This window comes from Lactuca sativa, chromosome 2 (genome assembly GCF_002870075.4).
Source record: "Lactuca sativa cultivar Salinas chromosome 2, Lsat_Salinas_v11, whole genome shotgun sequence".
NCBI classification, from domain to species: Eukaryota; Viridiplantae; Streptophyta; class Magnoliopsida; order Asterales; family Asteraceae; genus Lactuca; species Lactuca sativa.
Window position 1 is genome coordinate 5,506,199 of NC_056624.2, and position 19,003 is coordinate 5,525,201.

The window sequence follows — 19,003 nt, forward strand, 5'->3', positions numbered from 1 at the left end:
ATAAGGGCACAAAAGTATTTTTAGGTAAAACGGTGATCAAACACGCAACAAAAGTAAACAGTAGGGACCATTTAAGTTAAAAAAAAATAAGTTAGCGACCAAAACCACAAATTCCCCCAAACCACAGGGACCATTCATGTAATTTAATTTTTACTTTTCGTTTGTTCATATTTGGGTAACTATTTTTTTTTGTACACATCTAGGTAACAAACTTATTGAAAACGTTCACATCTAGGATTTAACCTGCTATAACAGGTCATAATGGTCATATGTGAACACTTCCAAAAAGTTTGTTACCTACATATGTACAAAAAAAAGATAGTTACCCAGATGTGAACATACCGAGAAGTTAATTACCTTGATAAGTCATATTCCCAACATATTAAGGTGGGGTAGGGATCCGACATTGTATCGTGCTTCAATAGAAACCGGTGGGACCTTTGACTGTTAGTGTATTACTTGTGCTATACTCTGTAGTATGTTAGGCAATGCTCTTAGTACCTAGATTATGACTGTTGACTGCATTATTTCCATCCATCCAATACCATGGTATTTGCAGGTCAACAGCAATAATTGAGGCTTGTTCATACTTCAATATATTGGCCTTCTTCTTCACAATTCCAACCAGTTGTACACATACGCACTTTACAAAGAAGCAAAAACAGCAAGCATTAGCACAGGCGCATATAGTAGAAGAGGTATGTTTTTGTTGAAAGTTTTTCTCTTTGTTTATGAATAATTTTTCTTAGTTGTTTTTTGTTTTCAATCTATCGAATATCGATCCTTGACGAAATTATCTGAAAAAAAATGTTTTGCGTTGTTACTTGTGGATTGTTCGTGTATGCTCCACATATAAAATCAAGTAAACGTTTAAATGAATGACAGTGCCTCCTCATTTCCCTCTTTTGATTATTGAACAATGTTTTGGGGGAATGTTTTTTTTAGGACAGATGCTTCCACGTAGAGATCAGTTCTAGCCCTAATATCACTGTAGGACTCTGTTTACAACTAATAAACCCCTAATTAAAAGGCACGGTATTTTGTTCCTCATCTCTCACAATCTATTCCCACTTTCAATAAGATGTTGAAATTAACAATCTATTCCCACTTTCAATCATTTCAAAGAAAACCAAGGTTAAGTTGACAAGGGAAGACAAACAGCAAAATTAACTATGAATTTACATACACATTAATTTACCAACTATCAATTCTATTCTAGCCAAACTTATTATGTGTCCTGAATCCTGAAGGAAACTTTTTATAACACTAATTATCTATGGATTGTATATGATAATTGAAAAAAGATAGCTAAGCAAGTTAATAAGTAATAAGTTTTAACAATTTCATTGCCTTTTTTATCTGTTACAGGTCTCTGTAAAAGCTAGAATATTGAAAGATGGAGCTTGTATCTGCAATCATTAGTCCTATTGTTGAATCTTTAATTGCTCCTGTCAAGAAACAACTGGGATATCTCTTTTCATCCACGAATCATGTTAGGAACATGAATACTAAAATAAAGCTACTGGATGATACAAGCCGTGATGTCAAAAAACACATGGAAACAAACAATAGAAGTAATCTGGAGATACCTACTCATGTAACGGGGTGGTTGGAAGAAGTTGAAAAGACTAAAGAAAAAGCTCAAAGCATTCCAAGTATTGGGAGCGGATGTTGTAACTTGAAAATGAGGTATCTAGTTGGAAAGAAGGCATTCAAGACTACGGAGGAGATGGAAAGTCTTATTGATGAAAATAGTAAGATAATTTGGACAAATGCTCAAAGACCTCTTGGGAAAGTGAACTCAGAAATCGCATCCAGTTCTGCACCTTCGGATGGTGATGCCCAAAATCACTTCAAATCAAGAGAGAAGTCTTTTAAGAACGCCTTGGAGTCCCTCCAACAAGATCACAAGAGCAAAGTGATAGCCCTATGTGGAATGGGTGGTGTGGGGAAAACCACCATGATGGAGCAACTGAAAAAGGCTGCAGAAGATAAGAAAATGTTTGATTATGTTGTGAAGGTGGTTATTGGGCAACAAATTAACATGCTTTCTATTCAGCAAGATGTGGCAGTGTATATGATGGGCCAATCCCTCATTGAACTGAGTAAAGAAGCTAGAGCAGATCGTCTTCGTATAACATTTGGAAACCTTCTAGAAGGTAGAAGAAAGGTTTTACTAATACTAGATGATGTATGGGAAACGATTGACCTCAAAGATATTGGATTGAGTCCTTTGCCCAACGGCTTCAAGTTGTTGCTGACATCACGAAATGAAAATATTTGCAAACAAATTGCAGTAGAAGCCAATTCGGAGTCAACACTAGTTCGAGTGGATGTGATGGAAGAGCCTGAAGCATGTAGTTTCTTTTGGCAAATTATAGGTGTTTCAAAACAATATGATAAGGATCTCAAACAAATAGGAAGTGAGATCGTGAGAAGATGTGGTTTTTTGCCCCTTGCCATTAAACTCATCGCCAAAACCCTTCAATTTCAAGAAGTTTTTGTATGGAGAGATACTTTTCAACGGTTGAAGAAGAAGAATCTTGATGAGAATGTGCAAGAAGTTATTAAGATAAGCTATGATTATATAAAAACAGAGGAGGAAAAGGTGATTTTTCTTCTGTGTGGCTTGTTTCCTGATGACTTTAATATCCCAATTGAGGAACTCACAAGATATGCATGGGGCCTACAGTTATTAAGTGAAGTATCCACTTTGGGAGAGGCTAGAGACAGGACAAAAATGTGTGTGCAGAATCTTAGAAATGCAAATTTGTTGATGGATAGCGATTGCATTGGGTGTGTCAAAATGCATGATCTTGTGCTTGCTTTTGTCATAAATACAGTTTCTAAAGGTCATCATCCATGGATAATCAACCATGGTGATATTTCAAAGTGGAGTAGAGCTGAAGTGAGAGAGTCTTGCAAAAGACTTTCTATTACTTGCACAGGAATGTCTGAGTTTCCTGGTGACTCTAAGTACCCAAACCTATCACTTTTGAGACTTATGGATGGAGATAAGTCACTTAAGTTTCCTGAAGGTTTTTATGAAAAAATGGAAAATCTTGAAGTTGTAGCATATGAAAAAATGCAGTATCCGTTGCTTCCCAGATCACTTGAATGCTCCACCAAGCTCCAAACACTCATTCTCCATCAATGCCTATTGATGTTTGATTTCTCTGTTATTGGTGAACTCATGAATCTGGAAGTGCTCAGTTTTGCTCATTGTGGCATCAGAAAGTTACCATCCACAATTGGAAATTTGAAGAAGCTAAAGCTATTGGATTTGACGGGGTGTGTAAATCTTCGTATTGATGATGGTGTATTGTTAAATTTGGTCAAGCTTGAAGAGCTTTATATGAGAGTTGATGATAGAAAGGCAATTAGGTTCACAGACAGCAATCGTGTTGAATTAGCAGAGCTTTCAAATCATCTTTCTGCATTAGAAGTTGAGTTCTTTGACAACAATGGTACGCCCAAGAATATGCTGTTTACTGAACTTAAAAGGTTTAGAATCTCTATGGGATGTGGTTTAGGAGACAATACTCACAAAAATATGCACTCATTTGAAAACACATTGAGGTTGGTCACTAACAAAGATGAGCTGTTGGAATCTACAATGAATGAGTTGTTTGAGAAAACCGAGGTGCTTTATTTGGAGGTGGATGGTATGAACGATCTTGAAGAAGTTTTAATGGAATCAGTTCATCTCCCTCAGCAAGCGTTTAATAATCTAAGAGTCCTTGATGTGTTCAAGTGTGAAAACTTGAGGTACCTCTTCACAGTCCCTATTGCAAATGGTTTGGTGAAGCTTGAGCGCCTCACAGTTTCAGAGTGCTCTGTTCTTGAAGTACTTGCACATGGTGAAAATGGTGGAGCTGAGAAAATTAAGTTTCAGGGGCTAAAGTTTCTAGGATTGGATAGGCTACCAAAGCTGATAGGTCTTTGCAACACTGCTAATGTAATTGAGCTACCACAGCTGGTGGAGTTGGAACTTGATGGCCTTCCTAACTTCAATAGCATTTATCCAAAGAAAACATCTGCAACATCTTCTATGTCCAGTAATGACTCTGCAATTCAACCATTATTTAACAAACAGGTACCTCTATATTAGGATTTATGTTGACAGTTTCATAGATTGACTTATAATCAACAAGTCTTAATTGTTGTGCAGGTGCTGATTCCTAAGTTGGAGAAATTGAGGATTTGGAGGATGGATAAGCTGAAAGAGATATGGCCTTATCAAGTTATAAGTAGCAAAGACGTTGATGCCTGCGTGTTGAGAAAGATTGAAGTGAGGGGATGTGATAATCTTGTGAATCTGTTTCCAACCAATCCCATGTCTTTGCTGGGTTGTCTGGAAGTGCTTGATGTTTCTAATTGTGGAAACATTGAAGTGTTATTTAACATCGACATGAGTTGTGTTGGTGAAATTGAAGAACACAGTAGCAACTTGAGACAAATTGAAGTATCTAATTTGGAGAAGCTAAGAGAGTTGTGGAGGATGAAAGGTGAAAGTAGCTCTGATATCCTCATCCGTACCTTTCAAGCTGTTGAAAGTATAGAAATAGAAGAGTGCAAGAGGTTTGTAAACGTATTCACACCGACCGTCACCAATTCTGATGTGAAAACAGTTATGAATGTGAGTATAGATGGAAGGAGACCTTCTGAAGAAACCAGGAGCAACATTGAATTGGTTCAGAACAGCCAGGAGGTATGTGATGTCATTGAGCTTTCAATTTCTCTTTTGATGTTAACAACTTATGTATATGTGTCTCTATACATACATACACGTATATAACATATCACACTACAACAAATCAATCAATTCTACACAATTCTTTCGATGTGTTCTGCTAGATTCTCACTCTTGAATTTCAATCACACAAGGATGGAAAGGAGAAATACAAGAAATTATAGATCTCACACTGGAAATTGATGATCTAATGATCAATTTTACATACATGTGATAGAAATCTGGCGGTTTGAGTTGCCAAGATCTCCCAAAGCGACTAATCTCTAAAATAATTGATAAGATGTCTCTCCTAACTGATCTCTTACAATATAAAGGCATAACTGAAATAGTTAATTTACTTATTTACCCGTGCTGCCCACAATTGCTTACTCATGGTTTAAATCCTTTCTTGCCTCTTTGTGAATAAGTAAGAATTGGTTTATTTCCCTTCTTGCCCCTCCTTGAATATGTGAACATGAGTTATATTTATTTGTAATTATATTTGTTGTTGAGATATGTGCAGATTAATGTAATATCCAAGGAAGAGATCATTTCAGAGGTGGATGGTAATATTCCTGACGTTGAATCCTCAATTCATCCCAAACCTTTTAACGTTAATCACCTTCAAGTACTTGGCTGTAAGGATGTTGAAGTGGTGTTTGAGATAGAGAGTTCCAGTAACAGCAACAGCACCACAGATTTCACAACAAGTCTGCATAAATATAATCATCAACCACCACCACTACTACTTCCCCACCTCAAGTCTTTATATTTAATAAATATGGAGAGGATGAGTGATGTGTGGAAGTGCAATTGGAAGAAACTTGTAATTCATCAAAACCAATCACAATCCTACTCATTCCACAACCTCACAATCATACACATGGAAAAGTGTCATACCATAAAGTACTTATTTTCACCTGTCATGGGCAAACTTCTTCCCAACTTAAAGGATGTCTGGATACATGAGTGTGATGGTATTGAAGAAGTTGTTTCAAATAGAGATATTAATGATGAAAATGAAGAAATAATATCTTCTACTCACACAAACACCATCTCCTCCTTCCCTCTTCTTGATTCTCTCTACCTTTTTAATCTGCCAAGCCTAAAGAGTATCGATGGCGGTACTACAATCACAACTACTTCCATCCATGATCAGTTCCAGGTATATTTGATTTCTTTTAAGCGAATCCTTTACATATTTCAGTTATTTGTTTTATTTAAATATATATTTATTTTTAATATTCTATTTTCCATTAGCTGCTTTATATAACTCCCTAAGCTAATTCTTCTGAAGCTGGAAAGACAAAAATAAATAACTACATGCATAGTATTTAATAGTTTTTTCATTTGCGTAGGTCATTAAGTTGATTTAGGATAAGACCGGATTGTCAGGGAGAGAAAAAAATTGATTGATGGATGTATATAAGTCATATGAAAAATAGAAAAAAAATGATTTTATTGATGCTTTTTTTTGTTTTCTGTTTTTTTTTTTTTTTTTTTTTTTTTTTTTGTTTTGTTTTGTTTTGTTTCCTAGCATGCTAGTTTGGCTTAGTAAAATTCGGTTTGTTGTTTAAGAGAAATATCTTTTTTGCTGACATTGAACAAAACAATATGAAACTTTATGTAGCTGTATCTAATGTGCCAACTGAAAATATATAAATACAATATGTGACAATAGGCTCCTGTTTACAATTTCTTTTGTACCAGAAAAGTGTGCTATTCAAAATATTAACTTTAAGACATTGAACTATTATAGAGTCAAATGTCAATGTTGTCAATTTTGGAAATATCTCTAGATCTTAATTTATCAAGTATAATTAGCCAACTTTTTACTGAAAAGGACTCCCTTGAAAAAAATCTTTGTTCTAAAAATGCTTTCGATCTATTTAGCATATTAGAATTAAGATAGATTTTATAAAAATACAATTAATGAAAATTTATAGATGTATAATAAATTAACATGAAGAAGATGATGCATGTATAATAATTTAACCGTTCATGTTAGTAAAATTATTTAAAACATGAAGAAGATGATGCATGTAATCAATGCAGGTATGGAAATATAAGCATATTGATTGCAAACTCATTTCCTAATAATAAATAAATTTAGAAGTACAATTATGTTTTCATTTTCTCACATTGAGGGGGTAATGGGTTATATAGTCCAATGATATTTGTTTTCTCTTCATAAATCATGGCACTATAATAATTTTGAATGGGGCCATATACAGAAAACCATTATATTTTAGTCATTTTTTTCTGTTCAACATATTTTCATTTACTTTCTTATTATAGCATCATACTTTCATTTCTTCCAGTTATAGCATCATACTTTGAAAAATATACCCAATTACACATGGCTACAATGGCTTGATAAGAAAAGTTGAAAGTAGAATGCTATAAATGGGTGGATTTTGAAAGTACCTATATGCTGGTCTTGGGTCATTTATTAAAGGCTAAAATGCTAGAAATAGCAATTTACTTTCATCGATTTGCTTATCAGAGCATCATACTTTCTCTTTTTCCTATTAAAGCATTGTAGTTTAAGAAACCCACCCAATTATAGCAGTGTCATCTAAATACAATGGATTTCTGTTGCTGTATATATATATATATATATATATATATATATATATATATATATATATATATATATATGTTGATTAATTGCTAATAAAAGTACTTCAAAGTCTGTTCATTTTCAAGTTTTAATTTGAATAAATGCTAATTAATTGTGTTAATTAGCACCCTGGCAGTTTTGTTTTTTCTTGTTTCTATTTTCTTTTTTGTAGCTGTTCAAAATCTCCTGTAAGCCTATATAATTAAGGCCCCTTTTATGATTGATTTAGTGTACCTTTTCTTTCATCCACCATCTACTTGTTCTCTCTTGCCAACAATATAAAGCATAGCATACAACTGTTTTCTTGTTTTTCGTTATTTGGCTATACATATAACAAGGGTATTTTGGTCATTTGACAAACCGTCTTCCTTAATGGAGTGGAGTCCAAACACCACAGTCTGATTTCTCTTAATTCAAATTTTCACCATAAAATCCAACATGAACTTTGTCTTTTAAACAATTTGAATCCTTCAAAAATAGGCCCAGATTTTGTGGCCTAGGTGGTCTTCTATAATAAACGAATAATTGGAAATGCGGTGCTATTTCTTGCATTTAGCCCTTCTTCAATACAAACAAGTAAAGTTCATAGTTACAAAATTTTGCATATTTTATGGTTTATATTATGCTTTTATGTGTTTATAGACGTGTTCCTGCAGACATGTGTGAAATATATATGTTGATTAATTACTAATCAAAGTACTTCAAAGTCTCTTCAGTTTCGAGTTTTAATTTGAATAAATGCTAATTAGTTGTGTTAATTAGCACCCTGGCAGTTTTGTTTTTTCTTGTTTCTATTTCCTTTTTTCTAGCTGTTCATATTCTCGTATTAGCCTGTATAAGGCCACTTTTATGATTGATTTAGTGTACCTTTTCTTTCATCCACCATCTACTTGTTCTCTCTTGCCAACAATATAAGGCATAGCATACAACTGATTTCTCGTTTTTAGTTATTCGGTTATATATAACAAGGGTATTTTGGTCATTTGACAAACCTTCTTCCTTAATGGAGTGTCCAAAAACCACGATCTGATTTCTCTTAATTCATTTTTTCACCATAAAATCTAACATGAACTTTGTCTTGTAAACCATTTGAATCTTTCACATGTAGGCCCAGATTTTGTGGCCTAGGTGGTCTTCTATGTTTATGCTGATTCTGTGTCTTTCAGAAGTATGCTTCTTATGATCCTTCCACTCTCTTCATGTCGTTGATTCTGTCTGTCACCATCAGAACCTCATAAAAGTTTCTGCTGAGGTGTCATGCCAGTGGTGACCTGGAATTTGTGAAAAGTCTAATGCCATTTATTTTCTCTTCATAAATCATGGCACTCTACTTCAGCTTGCCTTATGAAATCCACCCAAGTTTGGAGAAATGTTCTATGCTGACCACTTTGACCTGCTATAGCAGGTTAAAGTGGTCACAATAGAAAATTTTGTCAAAGTTGAGTGGCTTTAGTGAAATTAAGTGGACTAAACTTTGACAACCTTTTCAATTATGACCACTTTAACCTGCTATAGTAGGTCAAATTTGTCGATATAGAAAGAAATTTCAAACTTGGGTAGGTTTGATGAGCTAAAACTGAAATGGAATTGTTAAACTGCAAAAAAATGGCCGAGATATATTGCCCTTTTGTAGTTCAACTTACATTGTCGACGTTACTGAACTACCTTAGTTTTGGGAAGCACTTGTGCATGTACATAGCAAACAGCTAAGCTTTGTTAATTTAAATAGATCCATTGATTTTTCATGTGTTGTTGTAGTGTTCTCAAGTCGGTGTTGCTTCTTGGTTCTTATGCCAATACTCCAAACACATACATATATGGAATTGTCCTGCCCTATCAAGAGTGTTTCCATCCAATGTAGTGGGACAACTGAATAAGCTTGAAGTGTTGAGCATATCAGATTGCAAGTCAATGGTGGAGATATTTGAAAGTAAAGAAATAAACAAAGATGGTGTTGATAGTACTACGAATGTTGGTGATGGAAGTGATGATACTTGTACTGCAATCACCATCCCAAGGTCGGCTAATATGACTCTGCTTCAATTGTCCAACCTAACGATATTGAGAATCTATGACTGTGAAGTATTGGAATATATATTCACAAGTTCCACACTTGAAAGCCTCAAGCAACTCAAAGAACTGATGGTAGTTAAATGCAAGGCAATGAAAGTGATTGTGAAGGAAGACGGAGATTTACCAGAACTCAAGGGTTTCTTCCGTCGTCTCAAGTCCCTTACACTTGTAGATTTACCAGATCTGAAGGGTTTCTTCTTGGGGAAGAATGAGTTCAGGTGGAAAGCATTGGAAAAGGTTAAGATTTATGGCTGCCCACAAATGATGAATTTCACATCTGGTCACTCCATGACTCCGAAGCTCAACTACATACATACAGCCTACGGCAAGCATAGTCTTGAATGTGGCCTCAACTTCCATTTGACCAATGCTACACAAGAGGTATGTTGTTACTTTACTTCATCATTTAACCAGGTGATCAGCATGTCGTTTTATGATGTTCAACATATTATTTGCTTACAAATTTAGATGGTTCATATGCAAAACATAGTATTTGCTTACACTATGGGGGGGGGGGGGGGGGGGGGGGGTTCCAGGTCGGTTCATATGTGTATTCCGGAAGAAACACAAAACAAAACCAAATGAAGATACATATATAACCACTTCCCATCTTTTGTATCTATAAAAAGTTACGAAAATATGCAATTTTTTTTATTATAAGTTAATATTTCATTCCTAAGATATTAAGTGGTCTCTTATGTTATAAAAGATGTTATATTCACTAATTCATAAGTTAGCAATTTAATATTTTAATCAAGTTAGATGAAGTAAAGACAAAAGGCCCAATTGACATATTCACTGAGGGTGGTTTTTTCCATGTCTAAAGATTTTTGAACATATACTATACTAGTTTCCGTTTGATCAGAATCAGATCAACAACCCCTTCTTCTTTACAGTGTCCCTATTGTAACCACAAAAATCAACAAATACAGGGACCAAATTTGCAGTTTTCGCTAAAACGTATTTTAATTTGACAAAAAAATTGATCGGTTTGTAGAAAAACAAAGTATTCAATTAAAGGAATAACAAAATAAGCACCTAAGAAAAAGTGCTTCTAAAATTCACAAAATATTTACGTTCCTTAAAAATACAAGACTTAAGAATTTATATCAAATATATGAACATAAAAAATTATTTTCTTGTGTATTACAAATGATACTTGGCAAGTTCATTCTTATTCAAATCATTTGTAAATTTCATAGAATGTGATCGTTTGGTACCTGACATAAATCATTTATTAGGAACTTAGAACTAACATCTTCATTCGGTTAAGAAAAGAAAACACAAAATAGATGGAAATTGAAGCATTGCCTCATTTTACATATTTTCACTCATATCTGTTAACAAATAGATTTTTGTATGGAAGTATATATTGTAATTAAATCATTTATATCGTTTTCATCCAATTTAATTCAATTATCTAACATATTTTATAAATATTGTGATGCTAGTTGTTACTTAATCAAGTTCTTCTTTTCTCTCTCATCTTTTACAAGGTAAACATTTTTTTAGCGTTTATTACCTAAAATTGACGAAAATAGTATAGCTGAGATGATTGTAAAAGTGTAAGTATATCATCCATATATCATTTGTTGTATTTGACAATGCCATAAAAAATACAATAACATAATTATCTTTTTTCCTAAAAAAATTGGATGTAAATATTCAGTACATGAAAAATTACCCTTTTTGAAGTAGCCAAAACACTTAACTTTTACTTTTTATTTTATCCCCCCCACCCACCCACTCACCCACAAACTATCATTTTTACTTTTATTTAAAAAGACTCGACAATCATCGATAACAATCTAAATTATTTGAGCAAATGCAATATATAAAGCTGAAATTTTCTTCATGGTGCTCATCTTCACAAAATATAATGTAAGCAGTGTCATAAACTAGGTTGTTGATTGGAAATACATGTTGGCTCATTGAAGAATAACATAACTTGCAATCCTTATTATGTTTGTAATATTAAATGTATTTTTCTTTAATAATTGTCGTGTTTGTGATGATCTATCTATGTTTGATTTTTCTTAGCAGACTCAACTTCCTATGTGCTCTATTCCAGATATGATAATGCTAGTTCAGTTCCCATGGTCTTTTTCAAATTTAGTTGAAGTAGATGCACAAGGGAGTGACAAATTGTTGAAAAGCCACATAATTTTTCCATGCAAGGAGTTGCTGAATTTGAAGAATCTTGAAAAGCTTTCTATTATTACCAGCAAGTATGGTGAATCTAAAATAGAGGAGGTATTTGAAGTAGCAGAAGGGACAAATGAAGATGTGGATATTGAAACACAATCTGTTGTGGTATTTGAGAAGCTGAAAGAGGTGACTTTGGGTAGATTAAATAATCTGAAGCATATGTGGAAGAGCAATCGGTGGATAGTGTTGAACTTTCCAAACCTTACAAAGGTCTCAATTGAAAGTTGTAAGCTTCTTGGACACGTTTTCAGTAGTTGCATGGTTGGCAGTCTATTGCAGCTCCAAGAGCTACAAATAAGTAACTGCGAGAGTATGGATGTGATTGTGAAGCAAGTTGAAGATTCCAAAACCAGACCGACTACAAAGGTTGTGTTCCCTTGTCTAAAATCCATAACACTTGAAATGCTTCCAAATCTCAAGGGATTTTGCCTGGGGAAGGAGGCTTTTGAATGGCCAATATTAGATACTTTGGAAATCAAAGATTGTCCAAAAATAACAGTTTTCACAAATGGGCAATCAACTACTCCAAAGCTAAAACTAATAGATACAACTTTTGGATTGTGTCATGCAACGGAAGACCCAAACTCTTTCATAAAGACCAAACAAGAAGAGGTATATGGTGTCTCCTTTGGTTATTAGTAACAGATTAATATGTTTGATCCAACAAAACGTTTACTTTACTCTCGAATTTACAACTTATTGTAATCTCCTCTCCTACAGGGATGGGAGTTCTAGAGCAACATCAAATTCACACGTGCGGTTTGGTTCGTTTTGAAGTTAGCTATATAGCACAGGTAAGATTACATTGTACACTTATTTCCTTCTTCCCAATCATGTACATGTTTCTCCACCTTAGTTATCTGATCATTGAATTGACTTTTTGTCACAGTTGCTTGCTTACTACTCTTTCAATTCGGGTTATTGAACTTCTATTTTCAAGTAATCTTATCTATGATGTGTCCACTTCTTGTATTTAATTAAGCTGTGACCAACTTAGCAATAATTACACAAGTTTTTATTAATTGGTCTGTACATGTTCCACTATTTTAAATAGTAAATAAATTCAGTGGTTGAAGGTGCATAGAATGATAGTCCATCGTACATGAAACTTTCTTAGCTCACACCGGGTAAGAAAGAAAAAAAAAGTATGAAGCTAATTTGTTATAACATAAAACTTCTCTTAATTCAACAGATCTGTGCTCTTAATTTTTATGAACACCCGGTGTTTGATAAAATTCTTCAATGAAAAAAGACCCATAAACTTTTGGCTCCTCTTTTAAGTCAAGTGTATTAATGTTTGTTTTGTATATGAGCACTTAAATCTTGAGGAAGCGACTCCATTTCTCTCTTGTAAGTTGAGTGTGTCAGTGTCACCCATATAAAAGCTTTGTTTTTCAGTCTCTGAAATAAAAAGAATAAAATTTGGTTACAAATATCTTATGTTCAGTGCAGGTTTCCATCGCCACCTTCAATGAATCTGTCTCATGATGATTTTGAGTTAACAATTGTTCACTAAACCTAGATAAGTTACAATTATGCCCATGACTATGAGCCATCCATTGATTATTTTAAACCTATTTGAGAAACAGAACACTTATGCATATTATCTGATTTTTGATGCATCTGAGGTTTAACATTTTTTTTATAATCAAATTTAGTTTGATATTGGAGTTGTCATTATTTATAATCACGCTCAGATTTTGAAAATGCCACTTATGTAGAAATTATTTGATGAAAAAAACATTATATTTTCATTCATTGTTTAATTTGTCACTTTGTGCATGTTTTTGTCGACATACGGTTGTACCATATGATGACATGAAAATTTTTATGTGGTGGCTGGTTTAGTTGGATTAAAAGACGTTACCTGTCAAGTTGATTTTATGCAGTGGCGGGCTTAGTTAGAAATATTTGATGAAAAAACATTACATTTCCATTTCTTCACAATCTTCAAACCTTTGGTCATTTATTTAAAGTTGCGTAATGATCAATGTTGCATACTTTATGTCAGTTGCATAAATTTGTAATGAAAGTGAAACACTGTTGCAGAATTTGTCTAAAAAAAATAAAAAAAATTGGTGCATAAACTGGTCCTAGAATGAAACATAGTTGAATAATGAATATTATGTCTAAAAAAATATTTTGTTGCATAAATTGACTAACATGTGCAATCAATGTCCGTGGCTTAAACATGTTAAATCATATGGTTAAAAATGTAATTCACTCACTTTTCTTAGAAGCATATGGTTCCGAATACAAATAGAATCCTAATAGATAGATGAAAATAAAATCATATTCCTAACCATCAAACGGCTCCTAGGTGATTACTTCTTCCCTTTGCTCGACTCAAACGGCTCTAGCTTCGGCCGCAAAGAGTTGACGTTTGAGATTGGCTATTTCTTTCTCAAGAGAGTGTATGTAGTCTGTATCACTTTCCTTAATAGTGTGTGAGTCTGATAGGGCTTCCGATGGGTGGGGCTTACTAGGTGTATCCTTAACGTCCTTTCCTTCATCTGACTCCTGGTCAGATTCATCATATTCGTAATCAGTTACCACGTACTCTTCCGGTTCCACTCCGGGTCCCACCTCCCATTGTAGGGCCTCCTTCAGGCTTTTCTTCAGGATTGTCATCTAGACCCACCTCAATCTCCCTATAGACTACTAGAGCTTGATAGTAGGGGTCGTCTTGCTGCATTCCTGCCATATTGCCCGCGTGGGAAGTATAGGTGTGAAAAGTGTGTGCATTGGGGTGTATAAGGATAGTATTCTTAAAATACTCCTACAATGTTTATTTTTCTTAAGTTTAGTTCCTCTAACCTATTTGGATAGTTAGATGGTAAGCTTTCGGTTTATTGACCATCACGATTATTCCCAAACATATGTTGATCTTACTTTGAATGAATGTAGTTGATTAGGCTACATTGATCCCCAATACGATTACATAACTGCCCTGATTAAATCGCAATGTTCAAATCCCCCAAAAACTTTTATTGTATAGTATCATGCTATTATTCTAAAACACGCACATAGGTAAGTATTTTATTTACTCTGTTCAGAGTTATTTAGCCCCATTGTGTTTATAGTTGCATATCATGTATGCTTAGATATGTTAGTTCACTATAAACAAAGCTCTGATACCAACCTGTCACACCCCTGAACCAGACGACGGAAACGTCCGGGGGTTCGTGTGACTTAAATTGAAATATTATCACAATGAATATACAAGAAACATAACATAAACATGACCATGCAGTAATACATTACAACTGACCTTGTTCACATCAAGTACATTGTTTACATTACAATATCACAGAGCATAAATTGTTTAACGATTGACATTTGCACAAAAGAAAGAAAAAGGGAAGAGGGAAAAGGGAAGAGGGAAAGAAAGAATGGCATGGAAACATGAGATCATGCATAGTCACATGTTGTGTAATATGCTTAGATGACCACTGAACAATAATGAGGTGGCTAGCACTCATTAATCTTCTTAGTTTCTCCGTTTTTGTATTGGGCCGAAATGGGCTGAAGAAAGAGGAAAGGAATCACTTTGGCCCATTCTTGGTCTTGCTCGAAAGTGTGAAGTCTCTATACAAGTTTTCGGCCCATTGGGCCTTTAGGGTAGTTCATGGCCCAATGAAATCCAATTGGAGAGGGTTTACGGTCCAATAAGGAATTTAATTCACTTATGGCCCAATAAGGCCCATTAGTGTAAAATGATCCATTCTAGACCCATAAGGCCCAAAAGGTTAAGTTTCATGAAAGTGGGTCCAATTAGGGCCCATTTAAGGGTTCTAAGCCCAAAGTAGTCAAATTGAAAGCTTATTGGTCCATTAGGCCCAATAAGGAAATCCTAGTCCATAATGGATTTAGGTCGGGATTCTTAGGGTTTTCAAACCCTAACTTGACTTTGTAATGTTTTGCATGAAGTTTGGGCTTTATAATTGGATTTTTGATGAAAGTTTGTTGTTATTGAATAACATCATATGCATATCAAGTTATGGTTACAATTTGTTGTCATTGATATTGTTTACAAAAGTATAGAATTTCCTAGCAAATTTGCTAGTTGTGACAGATACGACCCGTATGGGTCGATTTGGTCAAGTCTACCGACGCAGGAGATAAGTTCAAGATTGATGTTGGAATAAGTTTTAAGATTCCTTTAGGATTCAAGTTTCCTTTTTTACAGTTTCTTTTTATTAATGTATTAGTTTTGGATATTGATTAGGTTTTTTGTTATTAAGGATTTGTTTAGGTTTAGCTGGACATTATAAATAAAGCACCTTAGGAACACATTTTTCTTTATGCATGGAATACAAGTCTTTGACTGTTTTTTTGGAGAATTCCCTGTTTCTCGAATCACAGGCGGGTCGACTAAGGTTCTTACCTCCGGGAAGGATCTTGATCTTATTAAAGATCTATGTCAGATGCTGTTATTTCACCACCTGAAATATTAACAAAAAAAATAATAAAAAAGTTTCCAATTACAACTAAAAAGTTTCACTGCCCCTCCCCCAAAACAGAATCTAGACATCAGACATCAGGTAGCAATGCGAGTGAAAAGAGTGACAACAATACTGGTATAACTTACACCGACTCCAAAGGTGATTTGGAGACACAAAATAGGTATTTTAAACTTCTTTCAATCATGGAAATAAAAAGAGTTAGTTACAAGAATTGTCCTTGTGTTATACCCAAAGTTGCATATTCAATCCAACTTTGTTTTTTCTGTTTCATTTTGGTCCCTAACATTGGTTTTTGTTTCCGATTTATCACTGGTCCTGTAAAATGACATGTAAAAATAGTTTAAAAATAAACAAATTATAGAAAACTTTACATTTTTGTTCCTTAAGTATGGCTGCTTTTTTGCAATTTTGGTCCTAAAACGTTTTCTTTTGCATTTTTTGTCCTTAGTTGACATTCGTGTAATGTTTTTGGTCCCGGTTCCAAATTAAGTGACAATTTTTTCTCTATGGGTGTGATTTTGCAATTTCGATCCCAAAAATAGCCATTTTACTAGGAACAAGGGAAAAAAAAACGTTATAAAAATCTTAAATAAGGACCAAATTAGCATGACAACCTTTTGGGACCAAAATTAAAAACATCAGCTATACTCAGGGACCAAAAATGCAATGTACTTTAAAAAGAAACATATGAGGGTAGAAAATTCATTTTATTGTAGAAGTTGGACTAAACCTGAAATGTTGGGAATAACATAGAGACCATTCTTGTAATTACTCTAAAAAAGAATAAAACTTGGTAACAAATGTCTACCTTATAATGGGTGCAGTCTTTCATCGCCACCATTATGACGGTTTCGACTTTACCATTGTTCATGAAACCCTGAGAAATGACTATAATGCCCTTGATCATGAGCCACCCATTGTGAAGGAAACACCAATCAAGAGCAGTTACCCTACTACTCTTGAATCTGTCTCCGAGTCAATCATAATCTAATCAAAGTTTCCCACTCGTTCCTTTTCTTCCCCTTGTTCCACATTAGCTTCTGAATGCATGAACACAACAACACCGCCTAAAAAACAACAAATCCCTCAAAACAATTCACATATAGATTCAAGCGTCAATTCCCATTTTCATAAAAGAAGAAAGTCTTCAGCTTTAGCATCAGTCAAGATGGCCCACTTTGATTCCCCTGACCCTAAAACCAAATTTCCAGTTAAAGAAACCATGAATCTTGATGATGAAACCAAGAATGATCTAAAAATATCGTGTTCACTATGTGCAAAACCCACTGGGTCTTGCGGAAAATGACTATTATGTCCCTTGTTCTTTGATGTCGTTATCTAAGGTGCAGTTGGTGTCAAGTTGGAAAGGGAGAGAAAAGGGTCTCACATGTGTAGCTGTTGTGGTGTCTGATATTACATGTGTTGATGGGAGAATTTGGAGCAAAGAAGATGGATGTGTATTAAATACGGCTTTCTACCCTTTCTGTAGTGATCAAGTCAATTGCCTTGGGTTACATGTTGTGGCAACTGATTCCTCTAATGTGTAGCTTTTAAACAAGGTATCATATCAATTCATACTATTATAATATCTTGTCGCATATCCAACTGATAATTATTGAGGGCATATTGGTTATTTTGTTGATTTATGTTTTGGGAGTTGGGAGTTGGGATGTGATGAATATGATCACAAAATATCTTTGATCCTTCAGAGATATACAACCAACTTATATAACTTTTCTATATGCAGGTGCTCTTTTATTCTGAAAGACTAGAAATCCAACATATCGATACATCAACAACAAATAACGTAATTTTGCATACGTTTCAAATCGAAAGTGACTCCCTTAAAACATTTGCAACTTTTGTCTTATTGAAATCAGGCACACAGTCCCAATCCAATACATACCAAATGCAGTACAACCTGTTTTTTCATATACCGTCATGTGTAACAAACTGGATTTTAATTGTAGGAAGTCTCACCTTCTAGTGTTACAAGTTTGAGTAAAGGCGTCTCACAAAATCCGTTTGAGAAATTTGCCTACACATCTCCACAAACCAACTTGATAGGTTGAAGAACCACAAAATCTAAGGTCAAAAATCTATAATATCTTGTTATTTATAGATTCATTAAACGTATTTTAAATTCTAGTTAAAGTTAAACTATGTTTGTTGATCATGCAGATGAGATTACCAAAGAAAGTCCAAGTATCCACTTCTGAATATTAATGCCTAACCTTACATGTAAATTCTCAATCATTGCTAAATTGGTTTTAAACCTATTTGGGAAATTTAGGATCTATGGTTATTATATTAATTTCATGATACATTTGAGGTGTATGACCAATAAAATGTGACTATTGTAGTTGTAACATTCTTTATGACCAGCCATAGTTTTAATTTTGTTGTTTATAATGTTATTTTCCTGCTTTTGGACATGTTAAATAATCAACTCTAATACGTTTTAATTAAAGATATAATATTTTGATGTAGAAAGTTGGAATGATCAAATGATTAGTATTTAGTAGGTTAAGTGTTTTTAATGATAAATAAAATATTTTTTACTATAAAATAGCCAACAAGACCATAAAAGTAATATTTTGCTAAACATGAAATTATATTTCACTAATTCAACCATTTAAACCCTCGTCCAAGAAAACCAATGGGACCATTATGGACTATGAAAAAGAGAATACGGAAATGATAGATGTTGAAATGATGAAAGAAATATCTTACTTAAATTTGTATCACTCTTTATTGTCTAATCATTTCCCATTTTCCTATTTGTTTTTCATTTTTCATTAGGCTTCATGATTTTTGTAGATGGTGGTTTCCTGATAGTGAGGTCATAGATTAAATTTATGTAAATTTGTGCGTTCAAATGTTAAAGGTCATTCGAACGTA

At 34.0% G+C, this 19,003-nt stretch overlaps 1 protein-coding gene across 5 annotated transcripts; it reads left to right on the top strand.

Moving 5' to 3' along the window:
* Positions 1 to 555: 555 nt before the first annotated feature.
* On the top strand, positions 556 to 14,293 carry LOC111914799 (uncharacterized). Of its 5 annotated transcripts, none has more exons than XR_008230088.1 (8): positions 556 to 698; positions 1,369 to 4,096; positions 4,172 to 4,711; positions 5,256 to 5,897; positions 9,114 to 9,809; positions 11,469 to 12,248; positions 12,357 to 12,430; positions 13,084 to 14,293. XR_008230088.1 is itself a non-coding variant. In XM_023910507.3 (7 exons), the coding sequence occupies exons 2-7, from the start codon at positions 1,397 to 1,399 to the stop codon at positions 12,369 to 12,371; spliced, it is 5,373 nt and encodes a 1,790-aa protein (XP_023766275.3). In that variant the 5' UTR covers positions 556 to 698; positions 1,369 to 1,396; the 3' UTR covers positions 12,372 to 12,714. The 5 variants fall into 5 exon arrangements, 2 of the variants coding, with proteins under 2 accessions (XP_023766275.3, XP_052624191.1); XR_008230087.1 differs by having other exon boundaries at positions 13,089 to 14,293; XR_008230086.1 differs by lacking the exon at positions 13,084 to 14,293 and adding an exon at positions 12,526 to 12,714.
* The last annotated feature ends 4,710 nt before the right edge of the window (positions 14,294 to 19,003 follow it).

Coding starts and splice junctions, on each gene's coding strand:
- LOC111914799 (XM_023910507.3), top strand. CDS start 1,397: ATGGAGCTTGTATCTGCAATCATTAGTCCTATTGTTGAATCTTTAATT. Junction 5,898..9,113: donor CCATCCATGATCAGTTCCAG/GTATATTTGATT, acceptor GTGTTGTTGTAG/TGTTCTCAAGTCGGTGTTGC. Junction 9,810..11,468: donor TGACCAATGCTACACAAGAG/GTATGTTGTTAC, acceptor GATTTTTCTTAG/CAGACTCAACTTCCTATGTG.